This window comes from Alexandromys fortis, unplaced genomic scaffold (genome assembly GCF_014885135.2).
Source record: "Alexandromys fortis isolate MF-2015 unplaced genomic scaffold, M_Fortis_MF-2015_v1.1 scaffold_3, whole genome shotgun sequence".
NCBI lineage: Eukaryota > Metazoa > Chordata > Mammalia > Rodentia > Cricetidae > Alexandromys > Alexandromys fortis.
The window spans coordinates 10,716,186-10,734,864 of NW_026067909.1; the positions used below are offsets into that span (position 1 = coordinate 10,716,186).

Here is an 18,679-nt window from a genome sequence, read left to right on the forward strand (position 1 = left end):
GAGGACGAGGAAGGTAAGGCCTGCCAGCCGCTGTTGCAGCCCCTTGCTCCACCTGCACAGGACTCTGGTTCTGCCTGTGTGAGGCGAGAGGAGCCATTGGTCCAGTGTCTATATTGCTCACTCTCCAGCCCTTTCACCCCATCTGTCCACATGTCTGTCTGTCTTCCTTTTTTCCCTGGCATGGAACCTCAAGATGCTGAGGCTTTATGTACATCCGCCACAGAGTCAGAGGGCCAGGGCCAAGCATCTGCCCACTCAGAAGCAGTTAGTTGGTCAGTGGAGATAAACCAGCATCCCAGATGCTTCCCAGATTTTCCAGAAGTCTGTCCTCTAGGCCTCTTGTCTTCCTACCTCTCCCACCCTCCCAGTCCTCTGGGGACACATATGCCTTCCTGTGGGTTTCTCCCTTCATCCCCACACCCTAAGTCCTTCTTAGAGCCCATGGAGAATTTCACAGGCTTCCTGCTTCTGAATAGTTGAGGGGTCTGGGTGGGCTGAGTAGAAGTCCCCAGCCTGGTGGTTCTTGTGGCAGGAAAGACCATCCTATCTTACCTGATTTCTTTCTTTCTCTCCCCATGCTGGCTGTCATGACTAGAGGAGAAACCAAGACCCAAGTAAGTAGGGGATTCAGGCAGTGCTATGGGGGTGCAAGAACAGGGCAGGGCCTGGAACTGTTTTAAAAGAAAAGTCCAAATGGCAGAAGATAATAGAGACTAAAGTTGAGAGTAGGAAGGAATAAAAAGGCATTAGGCTGCTCTTCCCCATCAGCCAGTGCAGTCAAGGAGGCCACTGGACATGGACTAAGGCTCAGAAGTGGGACTGAAGGGGTCACGAATCTTCCATGCCTGGCTATGCTGGGAGATTATTCAGGTCTCCAGATATTTAAAAAAAATGGACTTGAGGGGTGAGGATTTCCTGCTTGAGGTGAAAACCCTCTCTGGATTGACCTGATCCTAAAGGGGGCTGAGCCCCCTGTGAGCCACTCTGCAGAGGTTTTTACCCTGGCCTTGCTTGCTCACTTGGGAGTGCACCAGGGGGTTGTAAACCTTGGAAGTCCACAACCCTCCATATACAGCACCGTTTTGTCCCTTTAAGCCTCTCTGTCTGTTCCACACTACAGCAGGTTGAACTTTTGGCTCCTGCCCCTTGTTCCCTCCCCATCCTTGAGAGAAGAGTAGAAGCTGAGTGAAGAGTGTGGCTGGCCCACACTCCTCCCTTGAATGCTGTTTTAAATCAACTTCACATAAAGTAATGCAGAACTGTGAGATAGTTTCTCATCTTAGAAAAATTATTTATGTTCTCAATATGAAAATAAAACACCTCATTAAGAAAATTTGGAAAATACATAAAAGTCAAATGAAGAAGGGAAAATATCCATCCATAATTCTCCCACCCACCCACCAGCCAGACTGTGGAAGGCACCAGAGAGGGGGAAAAAGGTCTTTATTTCTTCCTGCTCTTTTTCTACACGAAGTTCTTGGAAAATAAAGATTCTGACTATGTTTTTTTAAGCACGGGACTGTCTATACAGTCTTGAATTCTGTTTTTTAAAAAAATTTAGCACTATTCATAAGTATTTTTCCATGTTTTTACATAGTCTTCTTAAATATTTTGAATGGCCACATAATATTCCATCAATTGGACAAACCATAATTTTCCTAACCATTCCCTGATCACAGGCTTCCCCCAATATTTTACAATCATAAATAACGCTGGTTGGAAAGCATTTTCCATCTTGAGGGCTGTTTGCCTAGGCCACATTCCCAGAACTGGAATTACTGGGTCAAAGAAGACCAATGATCTGAAGACTTTGACATTCACTGCCAAGTTGCTTTCCACCAGGGCCCAGCCAAGGCGGTCTTCTAAGTGGGCTGTGAGCAGTCTTGTGTCCCACACCCTCCGCGCCCAAAGAACGAGTGTCTGCCCCTCACCCGTTGATGAACGGCCAACCACATCTTATGGTTGCCTTACATTCCTCCGATGGCACCACCACGAGCTGTCCATGTTTGTCAACTGGTCGTCTTTCTTGCGAGTCAGTCAGTGGCTTGTGCCCCTTGCTCGTTTTTCTCATGGGCGACACGTCTCCATGTTTGCTTAATCGTCCGTTCACTCAGGGATATAAATCTTCTCTGTATTTGCTGAAAAGTTGTTTTTTTTTTTCAGTCTGGTTTTTCCCCCTCTGCGTTTCGATTTTTGCTCTCTTTCTCCCCCCCCCCCTCCACATACATAAGTTTTTCATTTGCACAACATCATCTGTACAGCTTTCCCTTGGAGGGAACTTTGGGGCTTCAGAGCTTAGAAAAATCCCTTCCCTCTCCAGGTTTTGATCGCTATTCAGCTCCTCTTTCTTCTGTGGCCTGCTTCTAAAAGCCGTGGTTGTCTGGGCTCCCTGCTCCATCTGGAATGTGTTGGCAGGAGGAGGGGGTCGCACAGCCAGCGGGCTGGGGGTTCCTTTTCCCCTTACAGGCGCTCCTTCATTTGGGCGCCCAGAAAGAAAGATTAAAAGAGTGTCCAGAGCCACAGGACAGGTCTCACCCCAGAAGCTGATGCCAGTCACTGCCCCGGGAGGGCTCATAGTGGCCACCCTGCCTTCTGCCAGGGCTTAATTACATTTGTTTATGTGCCTGAGAAAGGCAGCATGAAGCAGTGAACGAAACAGAGGTGACAAAAACAGGGTGACGCCTTCTAGGAAGGGACAAACTACTCCTGGAACACGGGTTAGAAACCCAAGAACAAAGAGCCAGGCAAACCTGCTCTAGCAGAGACATGCTCTGTTGGGTGCCAGGGTGCAAGAAAGAAGAGGAGGCCAGCCTAGATTCGAGGCTGGCTGGCCTCTGCTGTGGGAAGGTTCCAGTTGTCCGTGCTTATGAAACAACTTCTGTGTCTCTTCCCCAGACTCACTGCTCCTAAGATCCCAGAAGGGGAGAAAGTAGACTTCGATGTAAGTGTATGGGGCCCAGAACACCCTCATCCCAAGCTCCAGTCTTTGAACTTTAAGCTAGGCTTCAGGTCATGTCTTCCCAAGTAGCCAGAAGCAAGGTAGCCTATCCACACGTCCATAATTCGCTCACAGACCCAAGGAAACAGAGATGCCTTCCCTTCTCCTCCATGCATTTTTGTACCCGCCCATCCGTCCACTCATCCACCTAGCCTTTCCCTCAACTGTCTCTCTTTTCATCCACACCTTCATCTATCCGTTTATCTGTTCAAACACCCATCCATGTATGCAGCAAGTCAGTCTCACAATCTCCTCTGTGTTTGACCCAAGAGGACATCTCTGAGGATGAAAGAGTCAAGTCTGAGACAGGTCACCTCAAGGATGGTACTGGCTTCATGAGTAGTCAGGACCTGGATTTCTCCACAGGAAGGGCGTTATCTCAACCCTGGGCTGTCCAGACTGGGTCACTCTGGGTCTCAGGAAGACTGCAGATGTAAAGACTTGGTAGAAAGCTTCCTTAGCTGCAGATGGGTCTCAGGCTGGCCAGGAAGGGTAGAAACTTTTCTCTCGCCACCCTCCCCCGCAGGATATCCAGAAAAAGCGTCAGAACAAGGACCTCATGGAGCTCCAGGCCCTCATCGACAGCCACTTTGAAGCTAGAAAGAAAGAGGAAGAAGAGCTGATTGCACTCAAGGAGAGAATTGTGAGTCCGCAGCCCTGGGAGGGTGCAGGGTGCTTCTGCAGTGACTGGGCCTGGCAGGGCAGGGCTGACCATTTTGCCCTCTTGGCTTCAGGAGAAGCGTCGTGCAGAGAGGGCTGAGCAGCAGAGGATCCGCGCTGAGAAGGAGCGGGAACGCCAGAACAGACTGGCGGTAAGGACTATGTCATCCTGCTGCCTCCAGCCTGTGTAGCCAGGGAAGCAGATGATCTTAGGCCTTCCTCTCACTGTGGCCCTCTGTTGGGCCAACAACCAGAGCCAATTAACCAGGAGGGTTAATGCCTCCTGCTCTACAGAGCCCCCCCCCTCCCCTGCCGAAGAGCAACCTCCTTCTAGAAGTTGCTAAGTCCAAAACTAGTCTTTGAAGCCTGCTCAAAGGGCATCCCTTGAAGATCTTGGGGATGGGGTCTCCACAGGAGGAGAAGGCCAGAAGAGAGGAGGAAGATGCCAAGAGGAGAGCCGAGGATGACATGAAGAAGAAAAAGGCTCTGTCCTCCATGGGTGCCAACTACAGCAGCTATCTGGCCAAGGTAAGGAACATGCTCAGAGCCCTGAAGGTGGCCTTCAAGTGGGGCTGGTGTTTGGGTCAGGTACCTCCTGAGACTGGGCTTCTCACCACCTCTCCCCTCCCCAGGCTGACCAGAAGAGAGGCAAGAAGCAGACAGCCAGGGAGATGAAGAAGAAGATTCTTGCAGAGAGACGCAAGCCTCTGAACATCGACCATCTCAGTGATGACAAGCTGAGGTAGGGTGGCCCTCCCAGATGGCACTGGGCCCTTCCCCAGAAGAATCAAGTCACAATTCTCTGTGGTGGCTGGAGGAGAAAGTAGGGTCTTAGGCCCTGCCTCTCTGACATCATCCTGTCAAACCTCCTCTTTTCCATCTTCCAGGGACAAGGCCAAGGAACTCTGGGATACCCTGTACCAACTGGAGACTGACAAATATGAGTTTGGGGAGAAGCTAAAACGCCAGAAATATGATGTGAGTCTAGCCATCTCTGCTTCTTGGGCCTACAAGGTCTCACTCTCTTCGGGGATCAGCTGTCTCCCCATAACCCAGTTATACTCTGGTCTGCCTTCACCTTGAGACCTGGCTCCACTGCCCAGCGGGGATCCACCTCTAGAGCCTGTCCTTCAGGGGAGGCACTTGAGCGATCAGCCTGACCTACATCTGAATTGGCCAACGGTGTAGCTAGAACTAGTATGCGTTCTCAAACCGCTGAGGTTCCCATAACATCTTCAGGGCAGGCAAGCAGGCAGGCAGGGTGACGCACACCTTCACCTAAAACTGGAAAAGGGAGTTTAATGCTGTGTCTCCTCTGGGGGTCTGAGAATCTGGAATGGTGTGAGGGAGAGGTAAGGGGAGAGACAGGGCAGGGCCTTGGGGGATGAGTTAGAAGCCAAGCATGGTCCTGCTCACCATGGATGAGGCCCCAGTCCTGGTGTCCACTGTGCTTTACTGCAAATGCAAGCACATTAGTCTCACTGGCATAGCTGTACTGTCTTCCCCACTTGTCCACCCAGTGCCAGGTAAAGAGAGAGGCGAGAACTCATGCAGGGGCATCTCCCACAACCATCAAAATAGACAATCCACAAGCTCTGGCTCCTTGCAACCTCTGGGTCTTAGATGTTCAACTTTGAAGAGCCTTGGTCTCCAAACCTTAATTATTGGCCATTTCTAGAAAGATACTCATCCCTCAGCCTCAAGGCCACCCCAGGAGCTAGCTCAGAGAAGACTCCCCCAAGCAGAGACCAGACCACTCTTCTCAGCAACAATACTAAGTCAGGAACCCATAGCCTCCAGATATACTCTGCCCATGTCTGGTCTCCTAGGTTTGCAGAGCCTGGTTGTCCATTAAAAGACTGGCTCCACTTTTATCAGGGCCTTGAATCCTCAACTGCCCACCCAACCTGGTAACCATCTTGATTTTTCTAGATCATGACTGTTCGGGCCAGAGTGGAGATGCTGGCCAAGTTGTGAGTAGGCAGAGCCAGGCTTGTGGGTGTGCAATGCTCAGCTAGCCTCTCGCATGGCAAAGATCTGGGGTGTTGAGGACACTGGTGGCAAAGGGCCTTTTCCCTCTGCCACAGCTCCTCTCTCCTGACCTCATCTGGTGGCTACGAGGCCGGCCTGACGCCCTTGTTGGCAGATGAGAAACGAAGGATCTTGCCTTCCCAGTGCTCCATTTGGGGCCAGGGCCTCTAGGCCACCAAGTCAGGAGCAGGCATCGTGGGTCAAGGAGCAGGAAGGTGGGGATCAGGAGTCAGAGGTGGAACTTTGGGAGGTCTGGAGGCCTCAACTCCACCCTGTCCCTTGCCCTACCTGCATCCTGCCAAAGCCACAAGGTAAGTGGCCAGTCAAGAGCTGCTGTGTGTGGTAGCTAGAGAGAGCAAGTCAAGACGCAGCCTGAGGACAAAGCAACAGTGTCTTCTCACAAAGAAACCATGAGACAGTAAGGAAAATGGCACAGGAGACTGTCCCTGCCATGAGGATACAGTGGAGAGGCCACGGCTGGCCAGTCCCGTGGTAAAGACTTGTGTACCCTGGCCAGTGCCCTGCTGGGCTTCCCAGGTCTCTGTCACAGTAAGTCACCTGTGTTGTTACAGATCACTACTCTCAGGAGCCGCATTGACCAAGCCCAGAAGCAGTAAGTAACCTAGCCCGTTCTTGCTCTGTGCTGGACCCAGAGTCCCCAGGACCAGCCACCTGCAACCCTACCTAGGGCCTAGACATTTTAGCAGCTGGTCCTTGATCAAGGGCTCTTGGTGGCTGGCCCTTAGCAGAGCAATAACAAGACTAACAGGGCCCTGGGACCCAATGGTTCCTTCTTCTTCTGCATGCAGGAGGTGCCAGATGGGGTTTGTTAGTGATACCTTCCAACTCTATGATGTGCTGGCCAGCAGGAAGCCTGTAACAGGATGTGGTAATGAAAACCTACAATCCCAATACCTCTCCAGAGTTGGGAGCAGGATCAGGCATTCAAGACCAGCCTGGGCTACATAAAACCCTATCTCAGCTAACAACAACCAAAAGAAAGGAGTGGGGAGTAGAGGTATAGTTCAGTTGATAGAGTGCTTGCCCAGCATGTGCAAGGCTCTTAGTTAGACCCCAGTACCTAAGCTGGAGCACATCCATAAATCCCAGCACCGTGGGAAGGATGTAGAGGCAGGAGGATCAAGAGTTGAAGAGTAAGTTCTAAGGCTAACTTGGGATATTTAAGATGGAGAGAGAGAGAGAGAGAGAGAGAGAGAGAGAGAGAGAGAGAAACTGACTCCACAGGAGGGTAACCCCTCCATTCAAGACATCAGGTCCCACAGGACTCCAGGGCCTGTTGCTATAGTGACCCCTCACCAGGTTCTGAGTTTGATAATTCTTAGCCTGGACTTGAGGTTGTTACACTTCAAGGACAGAATCAAGCCGGGGGGGGGGGGGGGCTTCTTAGATTTCCTGTTTCTTGGGAATTTTTTTCCTTCCTTCCACACATTCATGATGCTCAGGGAAAGATGGCTGCTCCTCCAAGGAAGAGGCTGTTGGCTTGCATCTCTGGGCTGGAGGGTCGTGGCAGGCTAATTTGACGAGATGCCATGGGCATGTGAATGTGTGTGCACACATGCTAGGATGCTCAGGAAGGTCTGTGAGGACACAGCATTGCCAGCCCACGGTCGCACTGGGTTGACTTCAGAGCTCACACACTTTTAGCCTCTGGTCAGCCTAGACCTTCACACAGTGCTCATCCTGCTTCCAACTTGCTGGGGTGCAAATGGCCTCAGCTAATAGGGTCCCAAGTCCTTTGGAACAGGTACCCTTAGCTGCCATCAGAAAGGCACAGGCCTTTCAAAATCAATAATGTCTGAAGCTAGGGTGGCATGGGTCTGTCTGCAGTATTCCCCCTGGCCAAGGCAGGAGAAGAGAAGGTGAGCCCAGGTAACCAGCTAACCCTGTCCTAACCACACTAGTGTCCAGGCCCTGTCAGGCCCTCTGCAGGTGAGTCAGTTCCTACTGCTCAGGTTGGAACGAGGTGTGTGCAGTGGAGGTGGGGGCGACAGCTTGGGGAGACAGGAGCCAAAGGTCTCCACTGGCTGGCTGGACACTCTGACCCTTAAGCGCAACTTGCTTCCCATTTGCAGCAGCAAGAAGGCTGGTGCTACAGCCAAGGGCAAAGTCGGCGGACGCTGGAAGTAAAGGAGCCAAGCAGTGCGCTGCAGCAGAGACCTTCTACCCTGACTTCTGCCAGCTCTGCACCCTCCAACCCTCACGCCCAGGCTTCTTCTGGAGCTCAGGGCCCATCCTGCCTCAATGCCCTCACCTTCCGGGGTCTGGGAATAAAGTTATCAGACTCCCCTCTACTGTGTATATACTGTCATGTCTAAGGGGCCTGAGGAGGGTGGGAGGTGGTATTGCAGGACAGGAGCACTATGGGAGCACACCCCAGAACGGCCCTGGAAGACTCCGGGTATCTTCCTGCTGCTAACAACCATGGCTCAACTGCACACGGTGCTTTGCTTTACTGTGCCTCCAGAACTTGCTGTTTCTATCAGAGGCTTTTTACTTCTAGGGCACCCCTTTTGTCCCCAGCACCAGGGCCCTCCATGTTAGAAGGCTGCCTGGGCAGCCCAAAGCACTGTTTAAAGAAGAAACAGCCCAGCCTTGGGAGGGCTAGGGAGGAAGGCTGGCTGCCTGGAGACGTTGCAGACACCCCGAAAGGGGGGAGGCGAGGGGGAGCTCCAGCTAGCACATCAAGGGGGGAGAGGAATGCAGGAAAGCACGTTTCCCACGAGGGAGCAAGCTCGGCAAACAGCGTTCTCCTATATTACAGGGAACACAGAACACAACTGTGCAATAAATTTGAAAGTCCTGACCAAATAGAATTATGGAAAATATAAATCACAGAAATTGGATCAAGACGCGGAGCCCTGCACAGCGAGGTATTCATAGAGGAAGGGGCTTATGCACAAACACCTCCGGGAAGACTGGGGAGGCAGGGCAGCCGCAGCCAGTGCCTGAATGAAAGACAGGGAGTGTAGTCAGCCTTTACCAGCCCCCTGAGGGCAACATAAACTCCCTCAGAGAGCACATGTACCCCAAGAGAGAGCAGTGAGGGCCCCATCTGTGCACACACCCTAACACACGCAGTGATATAGACTCCATCTTGTGTGTACCCCAACACACACAGTGCTACAGACTCCATCTCTATGTGCACCCCAACACACACAGTGCTACAGACTTCATCTCTGTGTGCACCACAACACACACAGTGGTACAGACTCCTTCTCTGTGTGCACCCCGACAGAGAGTGGTGGAGACCCCACGTGTGTGCACTCCAGTACACATTGCTGTGGTTCCTTTGGGAAACACACGCACACACGCATGCACGGACACACATGCACTCACATTTGCACCAACTGTGCAAATTTATTAAATTTACTAATTTACCAAAGGGTTGTAAGCACACTGTATGACGATGTAGCTGGACGCTCTGTGCCCAGCATGTACACAGTACTAAAGAAAAAAATTGTTCAGTGGCCCTGACTGCAGTCCAGTGGGGAAGGTTCTATGAGCCACCAGGCCGGCTTCAGGGACAGCAGCACACCTCACAGTGGAAAAAAATGGGCTCAGTCAGTCTGGAATGTCCAAAGGGCAGGAGTGGACAGTGATTGAGACATCAGGGCAGAGGACTTTGGCTAAGCAAACCTCACATGATGCTGCTAGGGGATTAGACATTGCTCAGGTGGTATCTTCAATATGGTAAGTGAGAAACAGAGACAAACATGTTTGTGTCTTTCCACAATGTCAGAATGTATTGATTAACAGCGGTATATTCACAAGGTAAGGCTGTTTCAACGGCAGCATTTGCCAGATAATCCGCTTTCTTTGATAGCCTGGCTGAGGCAAACACAGGTTCTTTCATTCCAATCTTAATTACCAATATTGACTCTCAGATCACACACCACACAGTAAATACATCTATCTATAGCTCTATCTATATATGTATGTTACATAATGGCTACAAAGGTTTGAAGAGGCAGGACGTTTCAAAGAGTCCCCGAGAAGCCAAAGCTGGGAAATTAATAGGGCCATAAGAGTCTCTATTATTGATAAGATAAAGAGCAGAATGGAGGGAGCTAGAGCAGAGACTGGAGAGACTGCAGTGGTTTTCATGGAGTCAGGCCTGCTGTATGGTCAGAGCAGAGCTGCAGGAGTGAGGTGAAGTGAAGGGCAGGGCTGGGTCCAGATGAACCAGTGGGTCGACAGATGAATGGCAGGGCCAGACAAGGGAGCAGAGGATGGCAGTTGAGTAAACCACATCAACAGTGGGCACCCAGCTAAGCAGGAACCCCTGGGACAGCTAGATGTTCTCTGTCAGTTCTTCTCACCACACCCACATGCCCCCTAATACCCTACACACACACCCTGAACACACACACACACACACACACCATACACACACCTTGCACACACACCCTACACACATATATATATATACCCTACAAACATACACCCTACACACACACCCTACACACACACACCCTACACACACACCCTATACACACACACCCTATACACACCTATACACACATACACACACCCTACACACACATCCTACACACACACACCCTACACACACACCCTACACACACACACTCTACACATACACACCCCCTACACACAACACCATACACACACACCCTACACACACATGCACACACCCCCTACACACATACCCTACACACACACCCTACACACACACACACCCTATACACACCCTACACACATACCCTACACAGACATACACCCTACACACACACCCTACACACACGCATGCACACACACCCTACACATACACACCTCCTACACACACACACCCTACACTCATACCCTACACACACACCCTACACATACACCCTATACACACCCTACACACATACCCTACACAGACATACACCCTACACACACACCCTACACACACGCATGCACACACACCCTACACATACACACACTCACACACCCTACACACACTCACGCACACCCTACACACACACACACACACACACACACACATCCTGTTTGGGTCAAGGAGCGGGCGTTACCATCCATCCCTGTACTAGGGCTCTACCTCCTTCTGAAGGCTGGGTGGGGATTTCTACCTTTTTCTTGGTCTGGTATGTCTGGTGGGTTCTTGGGTCTGGTTCTCTAGTATAAATTCAATCTGCCCATGTGCTCCTATAGTCTCAACTCTCTGCTCAAATCTTAGGGTAGCACCCTTTCTACTCCCAGTAGTAAGGTATTTATTAATATGTACTTCCTGTACGATGTTGGACAGATGATATCATTCCTGTGTCCACCTAGGCACACAGTCACCATCTCTCTTCAAAATGGAGTCAAAAGCTACTTATAAAATGGAGTCTCTCAGGGCAACTCACAGCCTGAAAAAAAAAGAAGAAGCTGGGTGTGGTGGCTCACACTTTTAATCCCAGCATTCTGGAGGCAGAAGCAGGTAGATCTCTTTGAGTTCAAGACCAACATGGTCTACAAAGTGAGTTCCAGGACAGCTAGGGCTCTGTTACACAGAGGGGGGAGAAAATGGAAAAAAAAACAGTTTTGAACAATATGAGTCACTTATGGCATAACTTGATCTCAACAGATGGGGAACACCCTAAAAACACTTGGGGATGCTCGGGTGTCAGAATAAGGGCTTACTGACCTGGCTTAGCAAAGTTCCTTCCTTTGTATGAGAACTTCAGGGACAGGATGAGAGCAGGAGCACAGGAATCTGGATGAAGGGAGGCCAAGATCTTTGTCCACACCAAATGTGCGCATACTTCAACATAGTCCAAAACCCACACATGTACATATCCACAGCCTCTCACATGTGTGGGTACACTTCAACAGACACCCTGGCCCACAAATCTTCATCCCTTCCTATACACCCCACACCCCCTTACATTCCTCTCCTATATGTGTAGATTTAAGTATACCCAGTGTGATCAGGCACTTTTTTTTACATTTTTTTAAAGAAATACATAGTTGGAAAAACTAATACAAAGAGCGTTGGGCCCCATAGGTCCAGGAACCAATCTCATCTCCTTGTTCTGAAAGGCAGCTGAGTAGCCAAGAACTGCCTGGACAGAATGGCTAAGCAGAGGGCGGAACGAATGGTTCATTACCCTGGCCAGAAAGGCCCCATATACCAGGAGCTGGCTGGGTTCAGAAATGAACGGGGAACTGGGAGCCCCAGTAAGCCCTGGTTCTGAGCACACCACTCACAGTAATGGTGGATTAAGGATCAAAAGAGCAGGTTGGGAGAAGGTGTGTGAGATTGGAATCAAGAGGCTATTGAGCTGTTCCTACCAGCCAGGGCTGCACATGAAACACACAAAGGCTGACCTCAGCCTAGGACCCCAAAGCACACTCCAACAGCGGCAGAACAGAGACGCCCCAGCCCAACAAGAAGGGGACTCTTTTTCAGTACGTCTTGGAAAGGAACTGAAGAGCTCTGAACCCAAGATGAAGTCTTAAAGGGCAGCAGGAAGCACTCGGGGTTGAAGGATAATGGATTACAGTGCTGAGGAACGGGAGGGACACCAGGGCAAAGGATGGGGCCCTTTGCTTACAGTAGGAAAGAGAACACAGCCTCCACGTCGGTTTGGTGCACGAGTTACACGTAGGGCTTGAGAAATCGACAGGACAGCCAAAAACTAAATGAGAAACAGAGAAGCGAGGAGACCATGATAAACAGAAGTTAATAAGTAGGGACTTGTATGGGAAGGGTCACAAAGGCCAAAACCTGGTCTGGGAGGCAGGTGAGTGGCGCCAACTGCCAGCTGATGGAAAGTTCAGTGGCCAGAGGGGACAGATAGAGATAATAGGAAGCCGGAAGAGGTCTGTAACTGCAGAGATGGCCCAGACTTGATTGCCTGTAAGAATGTCACAAACACATTGCAGCAATCTGTCTGAAAACCGGGAAAAACAGCCCAGTCCCCGGGGGAAATATGACATGCAAACAGGGCTAAGGTGAACAGTAAACCTTGAATAAACCAACTCTTTAGAAAGGTGCTGACGCCACAGCTAAACCATGCCCTCCAACACTGCTCTTTTCAAAAACACTTTTCAAAAACAGTATCGTGCCCATAGCAACCATGGCTTCACATCAGAAACCAGAGTGGTGGGATTTGAGTGTACACCACATAAAAAAAAGTGTAAAAGTCTCAACGACATGTTGAAGACTGGCACGTAGCTCAGTGATAGAGCATTTGCTCAGCATGCAGGAGACCCCTGGAGCTGCAAAGGTCCAAAGCTCTTTTATAGTAGCCCAAAATACACCATGGTTCTGGAAAGCTGGGCATGGTGGCACTTGCCTTTAGTTCCAGCACTTGGGAGGCAGAGGCAGGCGAATCTCTGGGAATCTGAGGCTAGCCAGGTCTGCATGTATAGTTCCAGGCTAGTCAGGTCTACACCATGAAAGCCTGGCTCACAATAAGAAAACCAAAAATAATGATGGTTTCAGTATGAAAGTCAAGAAAGCTGTCTTCCAAAAACCTACAGAAAAGCTTCGCCCTGGGAAGTGGATGGCTGAAACATTCTCGTTATGACAAAGAACCAAACAAGAGCCTATCATGATGACATGTATCTATGATCCCAGCACCTGGGAGAGTGGGGTAAGAAGGTTGCTGAGAGTTTGGGGCCAATCCGTCTAGGCTACAGACAAAGAACATGTCTTAAAAACACACACAAAAATAAGGGGAGTAAGAACTGGGAACGGTGACTCACAATTGCAGTCCCAGCACTTAGGAGGCTGAAACAGGGTGATTCTGTGAGTTTGGGACAAACCTAGATCACGTACATAGCAAGTTCCAGTCTGGCCTTGGCTATAAAGTAAGAAGGTATCTCAAAAACTAAACTAAAATAAAATAAAATAAAAAGCAAGGCTGGGCTGTGGGTAAGTTGGCAGAATGCTTGCCTAGCATATGCAAAGCCCTGGATTCCATCCCCAGCACTTAGGGGTTGAGGCAGGAGGATCAGAAGTTCAAGATTCTCTTCATCTAGTGAAGAGCTTGAGATCAGCCTGGACTACATGAGACTCTGTTTCAAAAACAAACAAACAATAAAAAAACTAAGGCAAAGGAGCAAGAACGTCAGCATGTACTTCAAACAGACCAGATGTCCTAGTCGGAGCCTGAGACAAGATAAAGGAATGTTTTGAAGAGGGATTTGCAAGCAAAGAAAAACTCTGTTATCATTATGAACAGCTGAACCAAGGGCTCTGAGCCGTCAGAAGTGCGCGAGATGGAGCCATGGAGGCTCCCTTAGGATTAGAGCAGAGCTGAGACCTGATGGCTTGAAGATGCTGTCCAGAGGTGGCTGGGGTGGTGTGCTCTGAGAATCCCAGCAACTGTGGAGGCTGAGGCAGGAGGATCATGTGGCCAGTCTGGACTACACAGTGACACTTTATCTCCTCCTTCCCTCCCCAAAGAAAAGTATATCATTCAAAATGGAAATTTTTATTTTTAAAAGCTAATTTATTACTATTATTTGTGCGTGGAATGTGTGCTTGTGAGTCTACCATTTTACACATGTCAAGGCCGGAGAACAACTTTTGGGAGTTGGCTCTCTCTTTCTCCCATGGAATTTGGAGATCTCAGGTGGTTGGGCTTACATAGCAAACATTTCTGCCCATTGAGCCATCTTGTTAGCCTCTAAATCGAAAAAAATCAAACATATGATAAAAAATAATCCAACGAAAGACTCACAGGACCATTCTGGAGAATGTATAAAAATAAAACCTGTCACTGAAAGACAGTCAAGGGCTGAGGGCTACTTACTGGTCTTGTGTTCCAATCCTCAGTTAAAGAGGAAGTCTGGGAACGCCATGTAAGACCATAGTGGTAGCCACAGGGACCCATTGGGTCCACACAGTGGGTAAAGACAGGCTTAGCCGCGTGGGGTGTGGGCAGGGGACTCAGAGCCTTGGTGCAAGGTAAATTGTGAGTAGCAGAAGGCACAAGGCGAGGTGCCTGGGATGAGGAGCACCCTGACCAGACACCAGGGGGTGCTCAGGTGTCAGATTGGAGAGCCTGAAGACTTGACTAACAGGATTCTTTGTTAATGCCTAGGGATGGGCTCAGGGGGAAGAGAAGGGGCCTGGCTGCAATGTGGCTAAGCAGAGAATCTTGCTAAAATAAGCAGTATTTATCGTCCACAGAAAACTCAAGGCAGTGCTAGGAAAAAGTGGCAATTCTACCAAATCAGAAACCTATGCTGAGTGTGGCAGCAGGTAGGACATGTGTGTGGTCCTAGCACTTGGGAGGGAGAGTCCAAAGAATCCCAAATTTGAGACCAGCTTGAGTAACACTGTGAGTTCAAGACCAGCCTGGGCTACACAGCAAGACCCTGTCTCAGAAAACCAAAGGTTGGGCAGGGTAGGCGCGGGGAGAAGAAGAAAGAAAGAATTCTGAACACCCACCCATCAAGGACCAAAGATCAGGCTTTGGTCATAAAGAATTCTACACCACTGAAGCATCTGACCCACAACTCAGTCACTGAGACAAAGCCCAGAAGGTACAGGCTGGATGGAGGGGAACAGCACACAAAAGGGGAATGCAGCAAGATACCACCCCACATACAAACTCAAACCATTTTATATGGAAGAGGTGGACTGGGCTGGGTGAGGGTCAGTGGTAGCACACTTGCTCCATTATGCACAAGGCCTTGGGTTTGAGTCCCAGAAACTCAAAAAAAAAAAAAAAAAAAAAACTTAAACTAAGCTAAAAAATTTATCATATGTGCTTGGACTTGCAGAGCGTGGCAGAATTCAGATGAAGGGTCCCTGGAGCCCTGCAGGGGAGGGAACATGCGGGCCAAGGGGCCACACAGAGCCTAGGGGTGCATTCCTTACGTTCCTTGTCTTGCGCCAGTGCTGGACAGGCGGGTGGAGGCTTTTCCTGTTTTAATTATGCCTTCTGTACGTCTCAACAGTTAAACAGTTCAATAATTACTTTCTATGGAGGGAAGGACATCGCAAAAACTCTATCTTTATATTCACAAGCAAACAGAACAAAAACTCCAGTAACTAGGGAAAGCCATAAATAAACCCTATCTTTGTCTGTCCAGCCAGTAAAGCCCTGAGCCCCCAGCTCAGGCAGGAACCACGCACGGATGCCTGCTTTTGCCATTACGGCTCTACCCGGGTCTGAAAACCCAAGACAATGCGAAAAGATGTTCAACGGAAATAAGATGTATAACTTCTGGAAAGGAGGAGACCGAAATACCACATTCTTGCGGCCCCCAGAGAACCAGCGGAAGAGTTCTCAGGATGGACGAGGGGTTCAGGGAGCAGTCAGATGCAAAGTGTGTATTGTAAATCAATATATTTTATTATTTTCCACCAGTAACCAGCCAGAAGATACAGAAGAGGGGAAAAAGTTTCCGTTTAAAAAAAAATCATAAAAACAACAGCCGAAACCAAAGGCATAAAAGTATTTAGACACGATCCTCCTGAGAACTGTTCTGGTCTACAGAAAGAAAATTTCAAACTACTAAAACATGCTAAAATGAAACTTAAGGAAAAGATAAAACCAGGAAAAAAAATCATGCTTTTGCACAGAGAGTTTGATTCTTAAAATAATCACTTATTTTTCCAAAATTAGTGCATACTGTATGACTTACCAGATTTTTAATCAAAATTATTTTCGATTTGATTGTCTGCTTGTTGGGATTCATGTAGTCTAAGCTGACCTTGGACTCATTACGTAGCCAAACCTGCCTCCACCTTCCAAGCGCTGGGGTGGTAAGTTAGTGCTCCAGTGTTCAGGATCAAGCAAAATCTGTTTTCTTGAGGGAAAGGTTGAGCCAGGGGTAAGATAGCCTTTGTAGTAACAAATCTTAGACTCAATACAGAGGAAATAGGCAGATGCAGCGGAGAAAGCGCAGGGTCCAGTCTCCTAAGGTGTGTTCCCTGCCTGCTGCGATGCACAAAACACCCTTGCTCTTTGTCTCCTGTGACCCTCACAGCAAAGGAAGTGGACCCTACCATCATTTGGATTCCCAAATGAGCGGCACACAGAAGCTCAGGCCAGTCCCCACAGAGCCCCCAGACCACCCAGCTACCAAATGACAAGCTCAGCAGGAACAACCTGGCCATGCCTTCCATGCCCTCTGCTTTTCTCCACTATAGTGTTCATCCTTTTCCCACAGCGTGTATCAGCATACAACTGTGAACACATGAGAGTTTGGGGAGGGGGTGTAGGGGCCGCCCAGTTGAGAAGGGGATATATTTAACAGAGGAGGATGGGAAAACAAAATATAAATTTGGGAAGAAAAACATAAGAGAATGAGATTTTTGCTCTATGCCAATAACTAGAGGGAATTGGGAAGTCCAGCAGAAGAAAGCTTGTCAAAAATCAAATCCAGGTGGCTGTGATCAAGGTACATTGAATGTGTGAAATGTTCAAAACATAAATAAAATAGTATTTTAAAACAAAATAAAAATTCAGATGGACAGTAAAATCTAGTTTTGTTTGTTTGTTTTGTTTTCAAGCTGAGAAGCATTTTCCCCAGCTTAAAACAAACAAACAAACAAAACAGAATTGTGGAGGAAAAGGAGGTTAGTAAATTCTACTTCTTAAAAATTAGTGTTTTTGAAAGAGTCTCAGGTAGCCCAGGCTGGTCTTGAACTCACTGTGTAGCCCAGGCTGACCTTAAACTCATTACGTTGCTCAACATGACCTTGAACCTCTGATCCTTCTGCGTCCACTGCTGGGAAACTTTAAATTTCTATATGTCAAAACATTGTCCACCAAAATGAAAAGACATATTTCTACTCCTGGCTGAAATGGAGTAACAGAGACCGGATTTACCCGCTTGCCTGCAGCAGCCAACAAAACAACAGAACAAAACAAAACAGACACAAAGCCATGAAACAATGGTGTCTAGGGCCAGCACATCAGCTGGCAAAGACAATGACCCCCGTGCAACGGAAACGTCTAGGGGCCTCTCGCTGCCCAGCTCTCTTCCCTGAGAGAATTCCCAGGCCTTCGGCAGGAAGGGAGCAAGGTGGAGCCTTGGATACTTGAGTGAAAGAGCTGAGCAGAGGGTCTGAGGGACTGAGGTAACTGGAGTTCAAGAGACAGCCTGGGGAGGGGGGAGGGCAGCGCTGCACAGTGGGAGAACCTGGGGTCCTGCAATTGCATAGCAAGCATGGCTGGGGCCAACACTGAGCCTGGGAAACAATCTTCTGAGCCCCGCAGCTTCCCAGGCCCAGGAATGGTGGCTGTTCCCACCAGCCGGGGCAGAGGGCTGCAGGCTCACAGGTCTTGGGGCTGGGAAACTTTGCCCAAGACTTAGGGACCTTTGGCCTGGAGCTGAACATTCTTCCAGACCTGCCTGTGAGAAATCATAAAAACAAGACCTGAAGGATCCAACTCCCAACTCCCCCCGCCCAACCATCCCCTGCCTCTGTGTATATTTTGAGATAGGGTTACAGCCTGCTTACTCAGTTTCTACAGTGCTAGAGATCAAACCCAGAGCTTCGTGTGTGCTGGGCATGCAGTCTATCAACTACAAAGCTCAAAAATATTTATAGAAATGTAAAGATATTAGGCACTTGCTGAGGCAAAACTCAGGATGTCCAGGGTCCCATAAAACCCATCAAGCAGAAACAAAGCAGGAAAGGGGCAAGGGTCACCAGGCCAAAGCAAATGGGGTGAAGCTGAATGAGACCCCAAGGTACCCCACTGAGACAGACTGCAGGGGGGCACAGCTGGAAGGCACTGATGAAAAAAAACAGGACGAAGAGATGAAAATAAGTTCAAATCAATGCAAAGTGGAGTTGGGGGTAGGTGGGTAGGGGGCCATGGGACAAAACAAACAGCTATGAAGACTGCAGGCTGAAAACGGTCCTGAGCAAACGGCGGGGCAGGCCAGGGTCACTCAGATAGAATGTGTGCTTAGCCCGCACAAGGCCCTGGCTTCCATCTTTAGCATCCAAGACACAAAGTCAGACAAAAGTAAGTGGTAGGTCCAAATATC

At 49.2% G+C, this 18,679-nt stretch overlaps 1 protein-coding gene across 1 annotated transcript; it reads left to right on the forward strand.

Annotated features, from left to right (window-relative positions):
- Positions 1-596: 596 nt before the first annotated feature.
- Tnnt3 (troponin T3, fast skeletal type) lies at positions 597-7,941 on the forward strand. The gene is made up of 9 exons (XM_050137072.1): positions 597-614; positions 2,896-2,941; positions 3,525-3,641; positions 3,733-3,810; positions 4,073-4,186; positions 4,291-4,400; positions 4,546-4,636; positions 6,262-6,302; positions 7,783-7,941. Exons 3-9 carry the CDS (start codon positions 3,558-3,560, stop codon positions 7,835-7,837), a joined length of 573 nt encoding a protein of 190 aa, XP_049993029.1. The 5' UTR covers positions 597-614; positions 2,896-2,941; positions 3,525-3,557; the 3' UTR covers positions 7,838-7,941.
- The last annotated feature ends 10,738 nt before the right edge of the window (positions 7,942-18,679 follow it).

Excerpts from the sequence above, each read along its gene's own strand:
- Tnnt3 (XM_050137072.1), top strand. The coding sequence starts at position 3,558 with ATGGAGCTCCAGGCCCTCATCGACAGCCACTTTGAAGCTAGAAAGAAA. Across the intron at positions 4,187-4,290 it reads ACAGCAGCTATCTGGCCAAG|GCTGACCAGAAGAGAGGCAA; the intron begins GTAAGGAACATG and ends TCCCCTCCCCAG. Across the intron at positions 4,637-6,261 it reads TAAAACGCCAGAAATATGAT|ATCACTACTCTCAGGAGCCG; the intron begins GTGAGTCTAGCC and ends GTGTTGTTACAG.